Source organism: Oncorhynchus mykiss, chromosome 2 (genome assembly GCF_013265735.2).
Source record: "Oncorhynchus mykiss isolate Arlee chromosome 2, USDA_OmykA_1.1, whole genome shotgun sequence".
NCBI classification, from domain to species: Eukaryota; Metazoa; Chordata; class Actinopteri; order Salmoniformes; family Salmonidae; genus Oncorhynchus; species Oncorhynchus mykiss.
In genome coordinates, this window is record NC_048566.1 from 48,102,115 (window position 1) to 48,122,277 (window position 20,163).

Here is a 20,163-nt window from a genome sequence, read left to right on the forward strand (position 1 = left end):
ACAAGCCCTTAACCAACAATGTAGAAGTTAAGTACAAAATAGAAAAATAAAAGTAACAAGTAATTAAACAGCAGCAGTAAAATAGCAATAGCGAAGCGATATACAGGGGGTACCGGTACAGAGTCAATGTGCGGGGCACAGGTTAATTAAGGTAATATGTACATGAAGGTAGATTTAAAGTGACTATGCATAGAGAGTAGCAGCAGTGTAATAGAGGGGTCTGGGTAGCACTTTGATTAGCTTTTCAGGATTCTTATGGCTTGGGGGTAGAAGCTGTTAAGAATCCTTTTGAACCTAGACTTGGTGCTCCGGTACCGCTTGCCGTGTTGTAGCAGAGAAAACAGTCTATGACTAGGGTGGCTGGAGTCTTTGACAATTTTTAGGGCCTTCCTCTGACACCGCCTGGTATAGAGGTCCTGGATGGCAGGAAGCTTGGCCCCAGTGATGTACTGGGCCGTTTTCACTACCCTCTCCAGCACCTTGTGGTCGGAGGCGGAGCAGTTACCATACCAGGCAGTGATGCCCTCAATGGTGCAGCTGTAGAATCTTTTGAGGATCTGAGGACCCATGCCAAATCTTTACAGTCCCCTTAGGGGGAATAGGTTTTGTCGTGCCCTCTTCACGACTGTGTTGGTGTGTTTGGTCCCTGTGCCAAAGAACACTAAGGTAACCTGCCTAAATGACTACCGATCCGTAACACTCACGTCTGTAGCCATGAAGTGCTTTGAAATGCTGGTCATGGCTCACATCAACACCATTATCCCAGAAACCCTAGACCAAGTCCAATTTGCATACCGCCCCAACAGATCCACAGATGATGCAATCTCTACTGCACTCAACACTACCCTTTCCAACTTGGACAAAAGGAACACCTATTTGACAATGCTATTTATTGACTACAGCTCAGTTTTAAACACCATAGTGACCTCAAAGCTCATCACTAAGCTAAGGATCCTGGGACTAAACACCTTCTGCAACTGGATCCTGGACTTCCTGAAAGGCCGCCTCCAGGTGGTAAGGGTAGGCAACAACACATCTGCCACGCTGATCCTCAACACGGGGGACCCACAGGGGTGCGTGCTCAGTCCCCTCCTGTACTCCCTGTTCACTCATGACTGCATGGCCAGGCACGACTTCAACACCATCAAGTTTGCCGATGACACAACAGTGGTAGGCTTGATCACCAACAACGAGACAGGCCTACAGGGAGGAGGTCTTGTGGTGCCAGGACAACAACCTCTCCCTCAATGTGATCCAGACAAAGGAGATGACTGTGGACGACAGGAAAAGGAGAATTCATTACCAGAGAATTATCAACAAAAGTGCGAGATTATTTTTCTCAAACAGCAGCCAAGCATCGATCATCATGTCACCAGAATAAGACCCTCAATATTTATTGAAAGGAGCATCAAGCTCGTCACCATGCACATTCACCACCTGGTGAAGTTCATCATTATTTCGTCTGTAGCCTAATAAACTGCATGCTTTCCCATGATGTCATTATATTTTTTATCCAACATGTACTTTACATGCATTAAAAGGTTGGATGGAAATCTGATTGATGTCAAGCCATTTTGAAGATGCTGGAATTATATTTTGGACGACCGTGTACATGCCTACAGGAGACTTTTGAAGTAGCCTAATCAGATTAAAACATTGAGTGGTTGAGTTTATGCCACATAGAAAATGTGATAAATACTTTTTAAAGGTTAGATGACAAATACAGTATTTAAGCTATATTGAAGCATTAGGTTCTAGGTGTGTGAGGAATATCTGGTCGGATTGGAGAAGAGGCAGAGGGCCTGTTAAGTTTTCCTGAATAGCTAGGCCTACCAGAAGCATATGTGGCCACATTATTACATATGTGGCCACATTATTATTATACACTGACCAAAAATATAAACGCAACATGTAAAGTGTTGGTCCCATGTTTCATAAGCTGAAATAAACGATCCAAGAAATGTTTCATACGAATAGAAAGCTTATTTCTCTCAAATGTTGTGCTCAGATTTTTAAAATTTATTTTACCTTTATTTAACTAGGCAAGTCAGTTAAGAACAAATTCTTATTTTCAATGACGGCCTAGGAACAGTGGGTTAACTGCCTGTTGTTGTTTACATCCCTGTTAGTGAGCATTTCTCCTTTGCCAAGATAGACCACATTTGTCAGGTGGATGGATTATCAAGAATCTGATTAAACAGCATGATCATTACACATGTGCACCTTGTGCTGGGGACAATAAAATGCCACTCAAATCTGCAGCTTTGTCACACAGCACAATGCCACAGATGTTGCCAGAGAATTGAATGTTCATTTCTTTACCATAAGCTCCGCCAATGTCGTTTTAGAGAATTTGGCTGTACGTTCAACCAGCCTCATAACCGCAGACCACGTGTAACCACGCCAGCCCAGGACCTCCACATCCGGCTTCTTCACCTGCGGGATCATCTGAGACCAGCCACCCCACCAGCTGATGAAACTGAGGAGTATTTCTGTCTGTATTAAAGCCCTTTTGTGGGGAAAAACAAATTCTGATTGGCTAGGCTTGGCTCCCCAGTGGGTGGTCCTGGCTCCCAAGTAGGTGGGCCTATACCCTCCCAGGCTCACCCATGGCTGTGCCCCTGCCCATTCACATGAAATCCATAGATTAGGGCCTTCCTCAGTAAAATTGCTGAAATTGTTGCATGTTGCGTTTTATATTTTTGTTACGTACAGGATGACTTGGGAGAATCATGATCCGCAACAAACGGCGTATCTCACTATCAGAAGTAAAAATACAGTCAGACTGGCCTGCTACTGTGCCTTTCTAGACCTTATAAACTGTAAAGAGTTGACAGACCCACAACTGATCCAATTGGAATGAAACATTGAAATCACAGGGCTTTTGTGCCATTTATTCATATTACATTTTCACTGCAGCCAGGAGTAGCATTTGAAAACAATAATGCAATTATTCATTGCATGGTGGTGTTGCTCGCACTTACTCACATGATATCTTTGAATTTACTGCAGACAATAGTCTTCATTTATTGCATTTATAAGTTATTAGAATTAGAGGAATTATAAGGATAATTTTCATTTTCCCATCTTTATATTAGAAAGTCTAGGTTTTATATGCCTGAACAAAGAAGCATCCTTTTGTTTGTAACTTGCAATCCGAAGTGCCACACTGCCATCAACTCTATGTGCAGTAAAGCCTGCGGTGAGCATGTGTCTGAAAATAGCCCCTCTCTCGCTATGGCTAAGGGCTGTTCTTAGGCACGACGCAACGCAGAGTTATATTGACCTGAGGTATAGTTGAACAATAAGCCACATCGGGGGTTTGTGGTATATGGCCTATATAACATGGCTAAGGGCTGTTCTTAGGCACGACGCAATGCAGAGTTATATTGACCTGAGGTATAGTTGAACAATAAGCCACATCGGGGGTTTGTGGTATATGGCCTATATAACATGGCTAAGGGCTGTTCTTAGGCACGACGCAACGCGGAGTTATATTGACCTGTGGTATGATTAGGCAATAAGGCACGAGGGGTTGTGGTATATGGCCAATATACCACGGCTAAGGGCTGTTCTGAGGCGCAACGCAGAGTGCCTTGATACAGCCCTTAGTTGTGGTATATTGGCCATATACCACAAACCCCCGATGTGCCTTATTGCCATTATAAACTTGTTACCAATCTAATTATAACAATAAATACCTTGGTATACGGTCTGATATACCATGGCTTTCAGCCAATCAGCATTTAGGGCTCGAATCACCAGGTTAATAATAAAAGATAGTGCATAAAGGAAATACCACCTTGACATAGGGGAGGCGCATGCAAGCAGGGTGGAATAAATGATATAGTAAAAGCTGCAAAAGAATGAATGTAAACCTGAAGGAAAAAAGACTCAACCCTCCCCAAGCAAAATCATTATAATTGGGAGCTAAAAAAAGCTATCTTCCAGTCTTAAATTCTAAGTTGAAACAGATCTACTGTGATTTTGTCGCATCATTGTCTAAATTAGATTGAAGTATATAATGACATGTTATAACTCGTCATTTAATAGGATCTCTGTGGATTCAAGTATGTGTAGGCTATTTTGGGAAGTTGACAATCGTTTGCTGACCTCAAAGAGTAGTTAAGATTGGGGGAATACAATCCCTTAGTCAGCTCGCAGTAAAATACACAATACCATTTAGAATAAAACTCAGAGTATAAAAAATCTACTTGAATTTCTTTGTTTTGGGGGTTATAACAAAGAGAGGGCACACCTGCTGATTCAAAGATGAGTATGGTCATTAAATAGGGCACCTGAGCAGTGACATATTCAATAAGGTGTGCCTAAATAGTGGTCACATTTTCATTGGGTTTCAATGGAGTTGTCATGCCAAATAATGTCAGGGCAAAATGTTCATTGATTTCGCTAAGTAATTGAGAGTCATGGTGTATGTTTGTGTGCGTTTTCTAGAATCCTCCATTTAGACTGCACTCTCTAGCCCCTCCCTGTTTGTGCCCCTCTCTCCTTTCAGCCAATCACAACAGCCCCCGTGGGTCATGTGACAGGAGGCAGACACTCAGGAATAAATATTTGACCAACCAGTGAAGCAGACCCCCCCCCCACACTGTTACACACCGGAGATTCTGTATATAATGACCAGATACTCATGTTTCCGCCCTAACAATGGGAGTCGTTGTTCCAAAGGGGAAAGGCAGGCAGGCGACAAGCTTATGTCCAAAATAAGCCCATATAAATGCATTGTGCTTAATTTGGACAGATTTTGGTGAGAGTGAATCCTCTTGCTTCGCCTCTTCCTTTCTGTTCACACACACACACACACACACACACACACACACATACATTCTCACACATATCCAGGAAGCAGGCGTGGCAGAGAAGACAGGAAAACAAATCCCTACGCTTTAGTCGCTGATTTGTGAAAATAACAGACATGTGCCTTTTTACTTAGAGAGGAGAGGGGAAGGGCTTTTTGTGCCTGTGGATGTATTTTATACAAATCGCTTGTTGTTGTGCTTAAGTGGAATCTGGAGGATAATTGCCGTTTGTTACAAGGTAAGAAAGGCCATGCGTCCCAAGTTTATGGCATACGGTGTAATGTATTTGTGTAATATTTCCAATTGGCTGGTGAGGTAGAACATATGACTTTTGACATGCGTGGCCTTTGAGGCCTTACAGTTTCAGTGTGTACTGTGTGGAAAACCGGCGTGTGCCTGTGAGAAGGAGGCTGTATGTGTTTCTGTCCATCTGTCCACTGGAGAGCCACACACAAAGGTCTGCTGTTAATGGCTCCAATCTAACAGCCATTAAGGTCCTCTTTAGCCGGCTACCTTTTTCTCTATTTTATGGACTGATGCTTTTCTACTCGCTGGTTAAGGTTAAGTCTGGTAGTTGTTCACAAAATGTGTTATTTTGAATGGCAGAATGTAAGGGAATATGGTTCTCATTCAGTACCACACATAGCTGGGGCACGCTGTGAATATTGTGGGATATGTATTTCTTATATCCGGGGCTCTATCGTTCTTGGGCTCTGTGTCCTGTGTCTGTGCAACTGTGCATGTGCGTGTCATCCTCTGAGTGACATCATTATTGACAGTGACATTCATGCCACTGAAAGTGAGGGGTGCGGTGGGGGATGTGGTTGCTCAGGCAGCCATGTTGTACAAATTAAATCAAATGTTATTTGTCACATGTGCCGAATACAACAACCTTACAGTGAAATGCTGACAGATGTTGGACATGCGTCCTGTCCTTTGACATTAGGCCCTACCCCTCTATCTCGTACCCAGGTGAGGAGAGGGTGACTCATAATGATGACTGGAATGAAGTGACTGGTATCAAACACAAGGAAACCATGTTTGATGTGTCAATGCCATTCCATTCCAGCCATTAGTATGAGCCCGTCCTCCACAGTTAAGGTGGAGGACTGTGATCTAGTCTCTGTCTGCTGGTCTCTGTGTAATCATATCCAGCTCTCTCACAATATGGAGAAGGAAAAACACTTTAGGAGTGAGAATATGTGAATTAGAGTTCAGAGCAGGATGACCTGCTCAATGCCTTTTTATCCAATTCTTCCAGAGAATCATGTCACTTGGCCTGCTTTCAAGCTAAGCTTGCGTGTGCTGCAAGTGACCATTAATTGCACAGGTATTAAAACTGAAGTGTCGGGAGCTGAGGCTGTTGTTTTCAACACCGGTGCAAAATTCAGTTTTATTCATCTTTCTTGACTTTGTTCTGAGGCAGAGGTACGCCCCTGAAACTGGTAACTGGAAGTTATTCAGTTTAAATCAAATTCTGCTACAGTTTTATTAATGAAATATGCAAACCCAATAGCTTACCAATGTGCAGATGGACATGAAGTTAATAAATAACAGCGTTGTACCATCACATATCTGTAACAGATAAACTTTATTAATGTGTGCTCCTGCTAATTAAACCATATCTGCGTGTTTCCCCTCTTTAAGGTTGGCCAACCAACAGATGGAGAATGACGGCTACTCTGAGAAATCAGAGCACGATGCCCAGGAGGATTGGGACAACGGGGCAAATGAGAACGGAGGTCGGCTGACGGAGGAGAGCGACATGGACCAATCGGACGAGCTGTCTCCGGGGCTGCAGGCCACATCCTACGTCGAGCAGAGCCAGGAGGAGATGGCCGAGGTGAAACACGACAGGACATCACTCACAGACGGCTAACATACACTGACAGGTTATTAGGGGTTCAGCATGTTACAAAGCCTGTAGCTAGCCAGTGATGATTTATTCTAAATCTATCAAATTTATTGGTGAACATCAGGGGCCACGTGAAATGTGACGTGGGGCCGGCTTTGACCGCCGGGCAGCTACGTGATTCTCAGGACTGTAGGGTAAAGACAAAAAGAGACATGATGACTATTTATTTTCCTCCACTGAAAGGAGTCTATTCGAATGAATCAAAACTTACATTTTCCAACCTTGCTTCTGTGTGTCCCTTTCTCCCAGGCTGGTGAGGCGTCCCAGGTGGAGACGGTGTCTGAGGAGAACAAGGGTCTGATCTGGACCCTGCTAAAGCAGCTGCGGCCTGGCATGGACCTGTCTAAAGTGGTCTTGCCCACCTTCATCCTGGAGCCACGCTCTTTCCTGGACAAACTATCAGACTACTACTACCACGCTAATCTGCTGTCAGAGTATGTCAATACTAGACTAGTAGTACACTTGTAGCTCAACTATTACCGCCATTACTTTATCTCTACTATGTCACTACCACTATACCAATCTACTGTATGAGATAGTAGATACACTAACTGAATAAAGCTCTGTGTCCATCTCTCCCTTTCCCTCCCTCTCTCTCTCTCTCTCTCTCTCTCTCTCTCTCTCTCTCTCTCTCTCTCTCTCTCTCTCTCTCTCTCTCTCTCGCACTCTCTGTTTCTTTCTTCTATGTCCTCTCTCGCTCTTGCTCTCTCTCTGGTCCCAGGGCTGCGAGGGAGGAGAGTCCATATGGCAGAATAAAGCAGGTCGTGCGCTGGTACCTGTCTGGCTTCTACAAGAAGCCCAAGGTAAACTTGCCTGTTCTTTAAGGGTAATAATACAAAGTGGCACTCCCCTATTTCTGGGGTTGGCTGGAGGAGTCATTGTAGTTCTGAGTGACTGGTTTGACTTCCATTCTACGATTGTACCACTGTATGAACATACAACCAATATTCAAGCCAAAATTTAAAAAACAAAAATTCCGTAGTGTTAACTCTGTGGGTTGTGAAATGGGAGATTGCGGAGTTAGGTTAGTTATTTCATTTCTGTAGGGTCTTGGTAAAGAATGTATACCATAGATGGTCAAATAATAAAAATCTACTTCACTCCCATATAGGCTAGATTTGAGTCATTGTTCTTTCAGGCTGATATACTCTATCTTATATACGCTAGCCTGGGGACGAGGTTAGAGTGGCTCTGGTGTAACTGCCACAGGGACTCCCAGAATTACAGGTTCAGCTGGTTTCCAAGCCAGGTATACCTGATACACACAGCAACACAGACACGTGATAGGGTGTGGCAAACAGAGGTAGAGCAACGCTTAATTTTAATGTGTCACTCTTTTATTCTTTCATTTTGTATTTGCCTGTTAATCTATTTTGTAGTGCTGACCCCAATTAGTTGACTGGTCGATTGTTTGGTAGTTAGGCTGTTGGACGACCGAGATTTGTTTTAGTTGAGCAGTAACGCATTATTTACATACAGACAGACATATATACATACATACACTAACGTTCAAAAGTTTGGGGTCACATAGAAATGTCCTTGTTTTTGAAAGAAAAACACATTAAATTAATCAGAAATACATCAAATTAATCAGACATAGACATTGTTAAGTGTAGACATTGTTAATGTTGTAAATTACTATTGTAGCTGGAAACGGCCGATTAATGGAATATCTACATAGGCGTAAAGAGGCCCATTATCAGCAACCATCACTCCTGTGTTCCAATGGCACGTTGTGTTAGCTAATCCAAGTTTATAATTTTAAAGGGCTAATTGATCATTAGAAAACCCTTTTGCAATTATGTTAGAACAGCTGAAAACTGTTGTTTCTGATTAAATAAGCAACAAAACTGGCCTTCTTCAGACTAGTTGAGTATCAGGAGCACCAGCATTTGTGGGTTCGATTACAGGCTCAATGGCCAGAAACAAATAACTTTTTTCAGTCTATTCTTCTTCTGAGAAATGAAGGCTATTCCATGCGAGAAATTGCCAAGAAACTGAAGATCTCGTACAACGCTGTGTACTATTCCCTCCACTGAACAGCACAAACTGTCTCAAACCAGAATAGAAAGATGAGTGGGACGCCCCGGTGCACAACTTACCAAGAGGACAATACATTAGAGTGTCTAGTTTGAGAAACAGACGCCTCACAAGTCCTCAACTGGCAGCTTCATTAAATAGTACCTGCAAAACACCAATGTCAACAGTGAAGAGGTGACTCCAGGATGCTGGACAAATATATATACACACACACATAGTAAATGTGCCCATTTGGGGGATCTGATAGTATTTTTGATTGGCTGAACGCACCACCACTAATAACCTGTGGAGCTTTTCAAGGTAATGTTTTCTTCACCTCAAACAGTAAGCAAACAAAGTATGTTTTTATATCCATTGAGAATTACAATAGTTCCTCAATGTATTTAAAAAATATATTTTCAGGTCTCTCCCTTTCGACAACCACACAGCATGAAAGGGAAAAATGTCATGCTCTGATTCTTATCAGTGCTGGACTTGGACTGAAATAGGTTCTGGTACTCATTTTGGGTGCTGGTAGTGTTTATATTTAGGTGCAGGAGCGCCACAATAATAGATAAGCGATAATATTCTATAGGGGGATCAGTAAGTTCGCTAGCTTCGGGCCAGACCCAAGTTAATAGTTGATACAATGTTTCAAGTTCGTTGCAAACAGGACAATGTGATTTATAGAATATTTATTTGTTGGCTATTTTTACATAGGTGGCAATAGAAGTTACTTTTTAGGTTCGTATCATTTTCATTTAGATTTGGATAGAATTTTGATTAACCACATGACAATGATTTTTGAGATATGAAGACGTTATTATAAATGAAATGAAACTGTTTCATGAAAATGTGCATATGAAAACCATAACTGGCACGCAGATCAGGAGAAATGGTAGGATAAATTGGTATTCAACATGAGACTCTTCGTGTAATCGATTACCGGCAACTTCAGGAGAGTAATGGCAGAATCTGCTAAAGCCAACAGGAGCGGGAGGAGAATAGTTGGGTCAGCTTAATTTTTTTTCTTCTTCTGGAGCCCTCTTGAGGCATTTGTCATAAGCTTATAGCATCAGACAAGCTCAGTGCATGTAGTTGATTTTATTAAAACACAGTATGTCTATATATGGAAAAATACACCTTTACATTTTTTTGACCAATCGATTGGTCGAAAGAACAGGCAACTTTCTGTCGTTGAATATTTTTTGTTTAGTCGGGGACAGTCCTACTATTTTGTATGATATACAGTTTGGAATGAGTGCATTCATGTGATAGATATTAACAGTATGTATGTGTGTCTGTGCTTGGGTGTGTCTGTATTCATCATTGTGTCCATGCAGCTATGATTATTTGTGTTTGAATCCTTTGATTTGATGATTTTTATGAAGTATGGCTGTGTGCATGTATGTGATAGATTTTAACAGTAGTGGATGGGTGTGCGTGTTACAGGGACTGAAGAAGCCCTATAACCCCATCCTAGGAGAGACGTTTCGCTGTTGCTGGCTCCACCCTCAGACAGACAGCTGCACCTTTTACATCGCAGAGCAGGTGAGACGACCCATATACTTCTTACACACACACAGCAAGTGTGTACCGCTGTCTCTGTCATACCTCTGCAGGTCTTTGGGTCTAGAAGCTAGCTAAATCCTAGCTATTGTGCAAATGGCTGCCTCAGACCTGAGGCCATGTTAGTGGCAGATCTACATGCTTCGTCCCCAGACTTCAGCTGCCTCTTAACCAAACTCATTGACAGCCCTACTGCTTAATATTACTGTTGTGTATCTGAAATACCAGTATTGGACAAGTCCAAGTAGTAGTCCTACGTCCCCGTGTCACACTGTTTTCTTCTGGTTCTCAACTGGTTTTGCCTGGGGACCCAAATTTGACAATGACAATTGATGATTACATTTTGTAATGTCGTATTGCAGCTGCCTTGTTGGGCAGGCTTCACATGCAAATAGACTCTGTCTCAATGGGCTACTATTATGATATTTAAAAAATGAACAGTAACACACACTAGTCCAATAATGTTAACACTAACACACACCAGTCCAATAATGTTAATGAACAGGAACACACACCAGTCCAATAACGTTAATTAACAGTAACACACACCAGTCCAATAACGTTAATGAACAGGAACACACACCAGTCCAATAATGTTAATGAACAGTAACACACACTAGTCCAATAGTGTTAACAGTAACACACACCAGTCCAATAACGTTAATGAACAGTAACACACACCAGTCCAATAATGTTAAGGAACAGTAACACACACCAGTCCAATAATGTTAATGAACAGTAACACACACTAGTCCAATCGTGTTAAGGAACAGTAACACACACCAGTCCAATAATGTTAAGGAACAGTAACACACACCAGTCCAATAATGTTAATCAACAGTAACACACACCAGTCCAATAATGTTAATGAACAGTAACACACACCAGTGTTTGTTATGGCTGCGATCCCTGTACAGGGACCAAAATCAGCAGAAATTTCAGAGCGCCAACTGTAGTACTCGATAAAACTCAAACTTTCATTAAAACACACATGCAGGGTACTCAATTAAAGCTACACTCGTTGTGAATCTAGCCAACATGTCAGATTTGTAAAATGCTTTTCGGCGAAAGCATGAGAAGCTATTATCTGATAGCATGCACCCCCCGAAATACCTGAACAAGACGCAAACAAAAGAATTAGCGTAGCCGGCGCTACACAAAACACAGAAATAAAATATAAAACATTCATTACCTTTGACGAGCTTCTTTGTTGGCACTCCTATATCTCCCATAAACATCACAATTGGGTCTTTTTCCCGATTTAAATCCGTCAAAGTATACCCAAAATGTCGATTTATGAAGCCCGTCTGATCCAGGAAAAAGCGCCTTTCCAAAACGCAACGTCATTGTATAAAATTACTAAAAGTTGCCTATAAACTTTTACAAATCACTTCAAACTACTTTTGTAAACCAACTTTAGGTATTAATAAACGTTAATAATCGATAAAATTGATCACGGGGCGATCTGTATTCGATAGCAGCAAGTCTTGAAATCATCGTCCATATTTTCCCTTTCATAACTTCCTTCGGTGGACCCCAAGACAGGAAGTGCCTATTCGTCATCACACCAAGGATAAACTACTAATAAAATGCCAGTACTGGCGACATCGTGTGGAAGCTGTAGGCATTGTATCTATTTTCCCTTGCCGTAGACAATACATAGACTGGCGGATGAATATTTTTGTTTTTGTTTTTTGTGAACAGTTTTCCTCTGGATTTTTACTCCTAAACACGTTCTGTTAAAGCCACAGACATGATTTAACCAGTTTTAGAGACTTCAGAGTGTTTTCTATCCACACATACTAATCATATGCATATACTATATTCCTGCCATGAGTAGCAGGACGTTGAAATGTTGCGCGATTTTTAACAAAAAACTGCGAAAATTCGCAGCATCTTAAACAGGCTAAAATAGAAAAAAACAATCATTAAGAATTCTACATCATCAGTTACCACATCAGTTACCATGTGAATAATTTCTCAACCTTAAAGTTTTAATAAAGGTGTAAGTTTTTAACCAGTTCAAATGGTAGGTAGCCTTGTGGTTAGTCCATTGGACTTGTAACTGAAAGGTTGCAAGATCAAATCCTAGAGTTGACATGTTTTAAATCTGTCATTCTGTCCCTGAATAAGGCAGTTAACCCACTGTTCCTAGGCGTCAACGTAAATAAGAATTTGTTCTTAACTGACTTGCCCAGTTAAATAAAGGTAAAATAACATGTTAAATAATGTAATATTAATGTCAGAATTATTTAACAATCAAAATTGAACAATAATTAATGAACCTGTTTATTCATGGTAGTGCGGTCTATCAGTGGGAAAGCTGAGGGTGTTTTTTCAGTTTGGTAAGTTTGTTGAAGTATGGGGTGATGGTTGACAGGGCAACTCGGAGGTCACGCTGCCTGTCCAGTTTGTTTCTGCTTTTAGTTTTCAGCATGGCCATAGCAGAGAAACAATTTTCACACTAATATGTAGCATGTTTTCCACTTTCCGGATGATAACGATATACTGTACTTTTTAAAAGAAGTGAAAGTGCCTTTCTCAGCCCAGCTGCAATTATTTTTCCGGTGTGGTCGTCCGGGAAACAAGAGGTCTAAAGGCATTTGCTTTGCAACTTCCAGTTGTCCGTCAATGTAATGAATCATGAGGCTATTGTATGGCTCTGTGGTCCGGCTTGACCATAAGTCTTCAGTGGTAGAGAAGAATGCAGCGTTACGGATTTCCCTGGCAACTCCGTCACGACATTCTGTGTAGAGTTCTGTCAGACATGTTTTGCTGAAGTATTTACGGCTCGGGATCTCATATCTTGGTTCTAGAGTTCGCATCAACTTTGTGAAACCGTCTTTCTCCACAGTTTGAATTGGTTCTACGTCTTTCGCTATGTGATACATAATTGCACTCGTTATCTCATTCCACTTGCTCTTCTTGTCATAGGCAGGACCACTGACGAATGATTCCTTGAATGATAGCTGAGTGCGGGTCTGGCTTGGAGATGTCTTGCTCCAGGGGTTTGCTGCACGCATTCTGGTAGATACTTCACAGGGTTTTCAGGTGGTGAAACAGTTTGCTGGTGTTTCCACGTTCTATGTAAGAGTGACTGCTAAATGACCATTAATGTAAATGGTTCCACATCACACTCGGTGCTCTCACCAGGACCCACTTTACTACACCGTAGTGCGTTCCCGTCATGGCAGCTGCCCCATCAGTGATCACACCGACGCACCCATCTCAGGCCAACCCCACGGAGCCCAGGTACATATCCATTGTGTTAAAGACATACTCTGTGGTGGTGGTGGGCAAATCAACTCCCTAATGTTATTTTCCCAGACGTGTCTGACATTGACGTGGTTAGCCACATCTGTGGATTCATCAAGCTGCCGTGCGTAATGGCCATTTGCACTGATGCGCACTGTCTGGTGCGTTATGTCTTCAGACATGTCCTGGATTCTCCTCCCTAATGGTGTCATTGGATAGGGGTTAAGTTTGTTGGCGGCTTACTCTCCCAAGATTTCAGTGCACATATCAATCACAGCAGAGAGAATGAGATCCTCTGCGCTGGTGTGGGCTTTTTTTGCACTTAGCAATGCGCTGGGCCACAAGGCGATGCGCGAAGTGCTTTTTCTTGTACCGTGCATACGTTCTTCAGTGAATCTTGTGAGGCCTCCAGATATTGATATTTTCTTGAAGAAAAGAAAAGTCAGCTGTCTTTGTTTCTTGGATGCTTGATGTCCAGGTGCCTTTTCATTTTGGAGGGTCTACACCCACCCTGCCTTTTCTATATATGTAAAACCATATTTGATTAAGTCGGGGTCGTATTTTCTCTTCTTGACAGGGACCAGGTTGTCTGCCTTGATGTTGACATTGAAAGCAGCCGAAGATGAAGAGGGAGCTGCACGTTTTATAAACGTGTCCATGATTTTACTCTGACAGCTAGCCTACATGACTTAAGTGAAAGCTAACTATCCACATGTGCAATGACTGCAGAACATAGTTAGCTGTCAATCAAGCTACAGTTGCAAGAAAAAGTTTGTGAACCCTTTGGATTTACCTGGATTTCTGCATTGATTACTCATAAAATCTGGTCTGATCTTCATCGAAGTCACAATAATAGACACACAATCTGACTAAACTAATAACACACAGTTGTACTTTTCACATTTCATTGAAGACATTGAGTGACATTTATTGAAGACATTCACAGTGCAGGCTGGGAAAAGTAAGTGATCCTATGTTAACGACTTCTCCAAAAGCTATTTGGAGTCAAGTGTTTCAATTAAGGAGATGAGATTGGAGGTGTGGGTTGCACAGGCACCCTGCCCTGCCCTATGAAGGGAAACAAAGCCTGGTTACTGACAAATACTGTATGTTCTTCTCCAGAAAGATTGGTTAGTGTGAACCATGCCTCAATCCCAACAACTTTCACAGGACCTTAGAAGACACATTATAGAGATGCACGTAGCTGGAAAAGGTTACAAAAGCATTGCTAAAGACCTTGGTGTTTATCAATCCATGGTAAGACAAACGGTCTACAAATGGAGAAGATTCAGGACTGTTGCTACTCTCCCTCGGAGTGGGTGTCCTGCAAAGATCACTCCAAGAGCACAAAGGGCAAAGAAAGTCTGTGTTCATGTGTCCACTATCAGAAAAACACTGAACAACTATGGTGTTCATGGAAGGACACCACGAAGGAAACCACTGCTGTCTAAAAAAAAAAAACATTGCGGCATGTCTCAGGTTTGCCCAAGACCACCAGGATGTTCCACAACGCTTCTGGGAAAATGTGCTGTGGACAGATGAGACAAAAGTTGAACTTTTTGGGAAAAATGCACAACGCTATGTGTGGAGGAAAAAGGGCACTGCACACAACACCAAAACCTCATCCTAACTGTGAAGCATGGTGGAGGGAGCATCATGGTTTGGGGCTGCTTTGCTGCCTCAGGGCCTGGACGCCTTGCAATCATTGAGGGAACATTGAGGGAACAATGAATTCAAAAGTGCATCAATACATTTTACAGGAGAATATCAGAGCAGCAGTTCATGACCTCAAGCTTAAGAGAGTTTGGGTGATGCGACAAGACAATGACCCAAAGCACACAAGTAAATCAACTAAAGAATGGTTGAAAAGAAAGATTTGTGTTTTGGAATGGCCAAGTCATAGTCCTGACCTTAACCCAATTGTGATGCTGTGGCATGTCCTGAAGAGGGCTGTGCAATCAAGACAACCCAGAAATATTGATGAACTGAAACAGATTTGTAGGGAGGAATGGTTCAAAATGTTGTGCAAGTTTTATAAGCAGCTACAGGAAACGTTTGGTGGAGGTTGTTGCTGCTAACGGAGGATCTAGAAGTTACTAAATTCAAGGGTTGACTTACTTTTACCAGCCTGCACTGTGAATGATTACTCAACGTCTTCAATAAAAATGTGAAAACTGTTTGTGTGTTATTAGTTTAGTCAGATTGTGTTTGTCTATTATTGTGACTTAGATGAAGATCAGACCACATTTTATGAGCAATCAATGCAGAAATCCAGGTAATTCCAAAGGGTTCACAAACGTTTTCTTGCAACTGTAGCTTTCAGAAAAATATCTGTATTATCTGATTGGATGTGTCACATTTAAAACAAAATGTTGCAGAATTACTTTTTTATTGGATCAGTGTGTATGTCGAGAAATGTCAGTTCATTGGATCAGTGTGTGTGTGTGGGGGGGGCGAGAATGTTATTGTATTGGTCATTGAGTGTGTGCAGCGCAAGAACCCTCAGAGTTCGAACATAACTAGCCATTTTACTACTGCGGACTCGCTGCACGTGTAAAGTGAACAACAATAAGCGGTGCACATGTTTTAGATATTATTTTATACAAGTTGTGCGACCCCTTAAAATCCTCCAGCGGCCCCCATGGGGGTCGCGACTTCCCCAGTTGAGAATCACTGCCCTAAATAACACACTCCCTATCTTTCTATCTCAGATCTCCCACCACCCACCAATCTCTGCCTTCTACGTCTGCAACAAGAAGGACGGCTTCTATATCAGCGGCAGCATCTTGGCCAAGTCCAAGTTTTACGGTACGCTGGCTTATCTGCACACCACAATCCTTGTTCTTGTGTAGTCAATCTGTTATGTCGGGAATTACATTTTCTATCTACTTTATGCCTAAAGGTGTCTATGAAACAGATCTTTACAGCATGAACAGATCTGGGACCAGGTTGATCGGTGTAAATTCTAATGTCCTATTCCAGGTAACTCTCTGTCTGCCATACTGGATGGCAGGGCCAGATTGATGCTGCTGGGCAGGGATGAGGAGTACGTCATCACCATGCCTTACGCCCACTGTAAAGGTACTACTTTTTAAAAATCCATAAACGGTCTTTCTGGAATCTAAATATCTCTGGTTTTCTGAGCAACTCTAACATTGAATCCTTAATTGCTGCATCCATTTTTGGGCTTATGTATATTCATATCATTAATTTAAAAAAATACAAAAATTTACATGAGCTTAGTTCAACATTCGTATTGGGTTCTGATGGGGTACAAGTAAATCTAAACAAATACTGTATAGCAGGGGTGTCAAACAAATTTTGCCCGGGGGGGCTAATTCAGTCTACAACATTTCCTGTGCGTAAATATTTGCAAAGGATAGTCCTCTATTCATCGTTTTTGGAATTGTCAATACTCCCTGACTGTCTAGCTTTAAATTTCTGTGATTTATTAGCGAGCTGGACACATTCAAGAAACTATAAGACTGTAGGTCCGTTATCATTTCTACACAGTGTCGATTTGGTTTCAGTCATTCGAAAAATTCAGTGCATTCGGAAAGTATTCAGACCCCTTAACTTTTTCCACATTTTGTTATGTTACAGCCCTATTCAAAAATTGATGAAAACACATATTTTATTTAATCAATCTACACATAATAACCCATAATGAAAAGCAAAAACGTTTTTTTTTATGGTTAGGTACATTGGAGCAAGGACAGTCCTTTTTTTGCGAATATGCACCGTAGGACACGCCAGATAAACTAGTAATATCATCAACCATGTGTAGTTAACTAGTGATTATGATTGATTGATTGTTTTTTATAAGATAAGTTTAATGCTAGCTAGCAACTTACCTTGGCTTCTTACTGCATTCACGTAACAGGCAGGCTCCTCGCAGAGTGCAATGTAATCAGGTTGTTAGAGCGTTGGACTAGGTTGCAAGATTGAATCCCCGAGCTGACAAGGTAAAAATCTGTCGTTCTGCCACAGTTAACCCACCGTTCCTAGGCCATCATTGAAAATAAGAATGTGTTCTTAACTGACTTGCCTAGTTAAATAAAGATGAAATAAAGGTGTAAACATTTTTTTTTCCAAATCGGTGTCCAAAAATACAGATTTCCGATTGTTAGGAAAACTTGAAATCGGCCCTTCCGATTAATCGGTCGACCTCCAGTCTGAATACTCTCTGAAGGCACTGTATATTGAGTTTTTTTTTGCTCAAACCACCCGCAGGCCAGATTTGTGCCTATACAGACTGGCCTCAAAACATGGTTAAAACTATCATCTTGTTAGCATGGATGCTCAGTCCTTGCATCCATAGCTCTGTCTCTGAATTTGAGTGGCTACATTTCTCCATGCCCATCCTTCAAATTTTACCAGAACAGGCGGGTTGACCGCTTTGCTATTGTTTCAACAAGGATTGTAGTTTTAACACTAGAACTGCTGTGCCTCGATGGATTCCTCTTCAGGTCATTCTGACTGCAGCATTCTAACAGTGTAATTAATATAGTTCATATATGCTATTGTAAAAATAATTTGTGTTTATGAAGGCCTTGGGTGACATTAGAATATGATTTTTTTTATTTATTTCAATAACAGTAGCATTAGTTTGTTACTGTAGGCTATATATAAAAACTGAAAAACACATACGCCAACATTTGTTTTAAAAACAAAATATTAGTGGATGGCCTTTGTTACAACTATGAAACAGGAAGCATATGTGTTGGAATAAGGTAACAGCTGCTTTTTATAATGTTTTCTTTGCAAGCAAATTGTTAGCCGATGAGAGGGAAGTTAAGAAAAAGTCCATGGTGACATTTCTCCCCTTGCCAACATAAGGTTCCATAAGTCCCATCACCACATTCTCCAACACTCTCTCACCTGCTGCCCAATATCGACATTTTACAAGATATTGAATTGTTCAGCAAGTACAATTACGCACGCTCCCACTGTGTAGCCTAATCAGAGTAGGCCAGAGTAGAATGATAAGACTGCTTTGATTCATACTGTTTTAAAGATTATAATTACAATCGATCAATGCAATAGAATGGCCCGCCATGTAATTCATTCACAATTGGTGATTACATAATTATACATTGCTCACGTCCCTTCACTCATCAACTTACCTTTTCTCCCCATTATACTTCATTTATTTAATCTGTTATGTGTGTGAAATTAGTTTAGGTTCCGTTTCGAGGGAATTATCTGGGTGATGATCAGCTGGGCACTGCATATTCCAGTGTCAGGAGAAGGAGACAAGGAGAAAGAGGGACAACTGGGGAAAACCATTCAAATAATGACATGCCCTCTTAAAACTGGTTATAACTCCAGTTCTGTTTGTAATATTAAGATTCTAACAACGACAGTGTGCTGTAAACTTATTTAGGAAAAGTCAATGACGGAGTGGGGCATTCATGAAAAAAATTGGCTGCTTTAGTGGTTCTAGGCTTGTCTTTTCTGATCTGCTTATTCCAGTGCCTGCGTAATGGTCTTTGTCGTACTTTCATAATACAGTTGAAGTCGGAAGTTTACATACTTAGGTTGGAGTAATTAAAACTAGTTTTTAACCACTTCCTAAATTTCTTGTTAACAAACTATAGTTTTGGCAAGTCGGTTAGGACATCTACTTTGTGCATGACACAAGTACTTTTTCCAATAATTGTTTACATACAGATTATTTCCCTTATAATTCACTGTATCACAATTCCAGTGGGTCAGAAGGTGACATAAGCTAAGTTGACTGTGCCTTTAAACAGCTTGGAAAATTCCAGAAAAGGATGACATGGCTTCGGAAGCTTCTGATAGGCTAATTGACATAATTTGAGTCAATTGGAGGTGTACCTGTGGATGTATTTCAAGGCCTACCTTCAAACTCAGTGCCTCTTTGCTTGACATCATGGGGAAATCAAAATAAATCAGCCAAGACCACAGAAAAAAATTGTAGACCTCCACAAGTCTGTTTCAACCTTGGGAGCAATTTCCAAATGCCTGAAGGTACCACGTTCATCTGTACAAACAATAGTACGCAAGTTTAAACACCATGGGACCACGCAGCCGTCATACCGCTCAAGGAGGAGACGCGTTCTGTCTCCTAAAGATGAATGTGAATTTCTGGATTATTTTTTCTCATTTTGTCTGTCATAGTTGAAGTGTACCTATGATGAAAATTACAGGCCTCTCTCATTTTTTTAAGTGGGAGAACTTGCACAATTGGTGGCTGACTAAATACTTTTTTGCCCCGCTGTATATCGTGATGAGATCCTGAGGCCATTGTCGTGCCATTCATCCGCCGCCATCACCTCATGTTTCAGCATGATAATGCACGGCCCCACATCACAAGGATCTGTACACAATTTCTGGAAACTGAAAATGTCCTAGTTCTTCCATGGCCTGCATACTCAGACATGTCACCCATTGAGCATGTTTGGGATGCTCTGAATCGACGTGTTCAACAGCGTGTTCCAGTTCCCGCCAATGTTCAGCCACTTTGCACACCCATTGAAGAGGAATGGGACAACATTCCACAGGCCACAATCAACAGCCTGATCAACTCCATGCAAAGGAGATGTGTTGCGCTGCATGGTG

General features: G+C 41.5%; 1 protein-coding gene across 7 annotated transcripts in view; it reads left to right on the forward strand.

Moving 5' to 3' along the window:
• Positions 1-20,163, forward strand: part of osbpl5 (oxysterol binding protein-like 5) — a 106,566-nt gene that overhangs the window by 74,706 nt on the left and 11,697 nt on the right. For all 7 annotated transcript variants that reach the window (XM_036949781.1, XM_036949787.1, XM_036949784.1 and 4 more), the window contains 6 exons: positions 6,468-6,663; positions 6,985-7,169; positions 7,457-7,538; positions 10,207-10,305; positions 16,290-16,386; positions 16,561-16,659. In XM_036949781.1, coding sequence (XP_036805676.1) covers positions 6,468-6,663; positions 6,985-7,169; positions 7,457-7,538; positions 10,207-10,305; positions 16,290-16,386; positions 16,561-16,659 — 758 coding nt within the window. The remainder of the gene's footprint in view (positions 1-6,467; positions 6,664-6,984; positions 7,170-7,456; positions 7,539-10,206; positions 10,306-16,289; positions 16,387-16,560; positions 16,660-20,163) is intronic.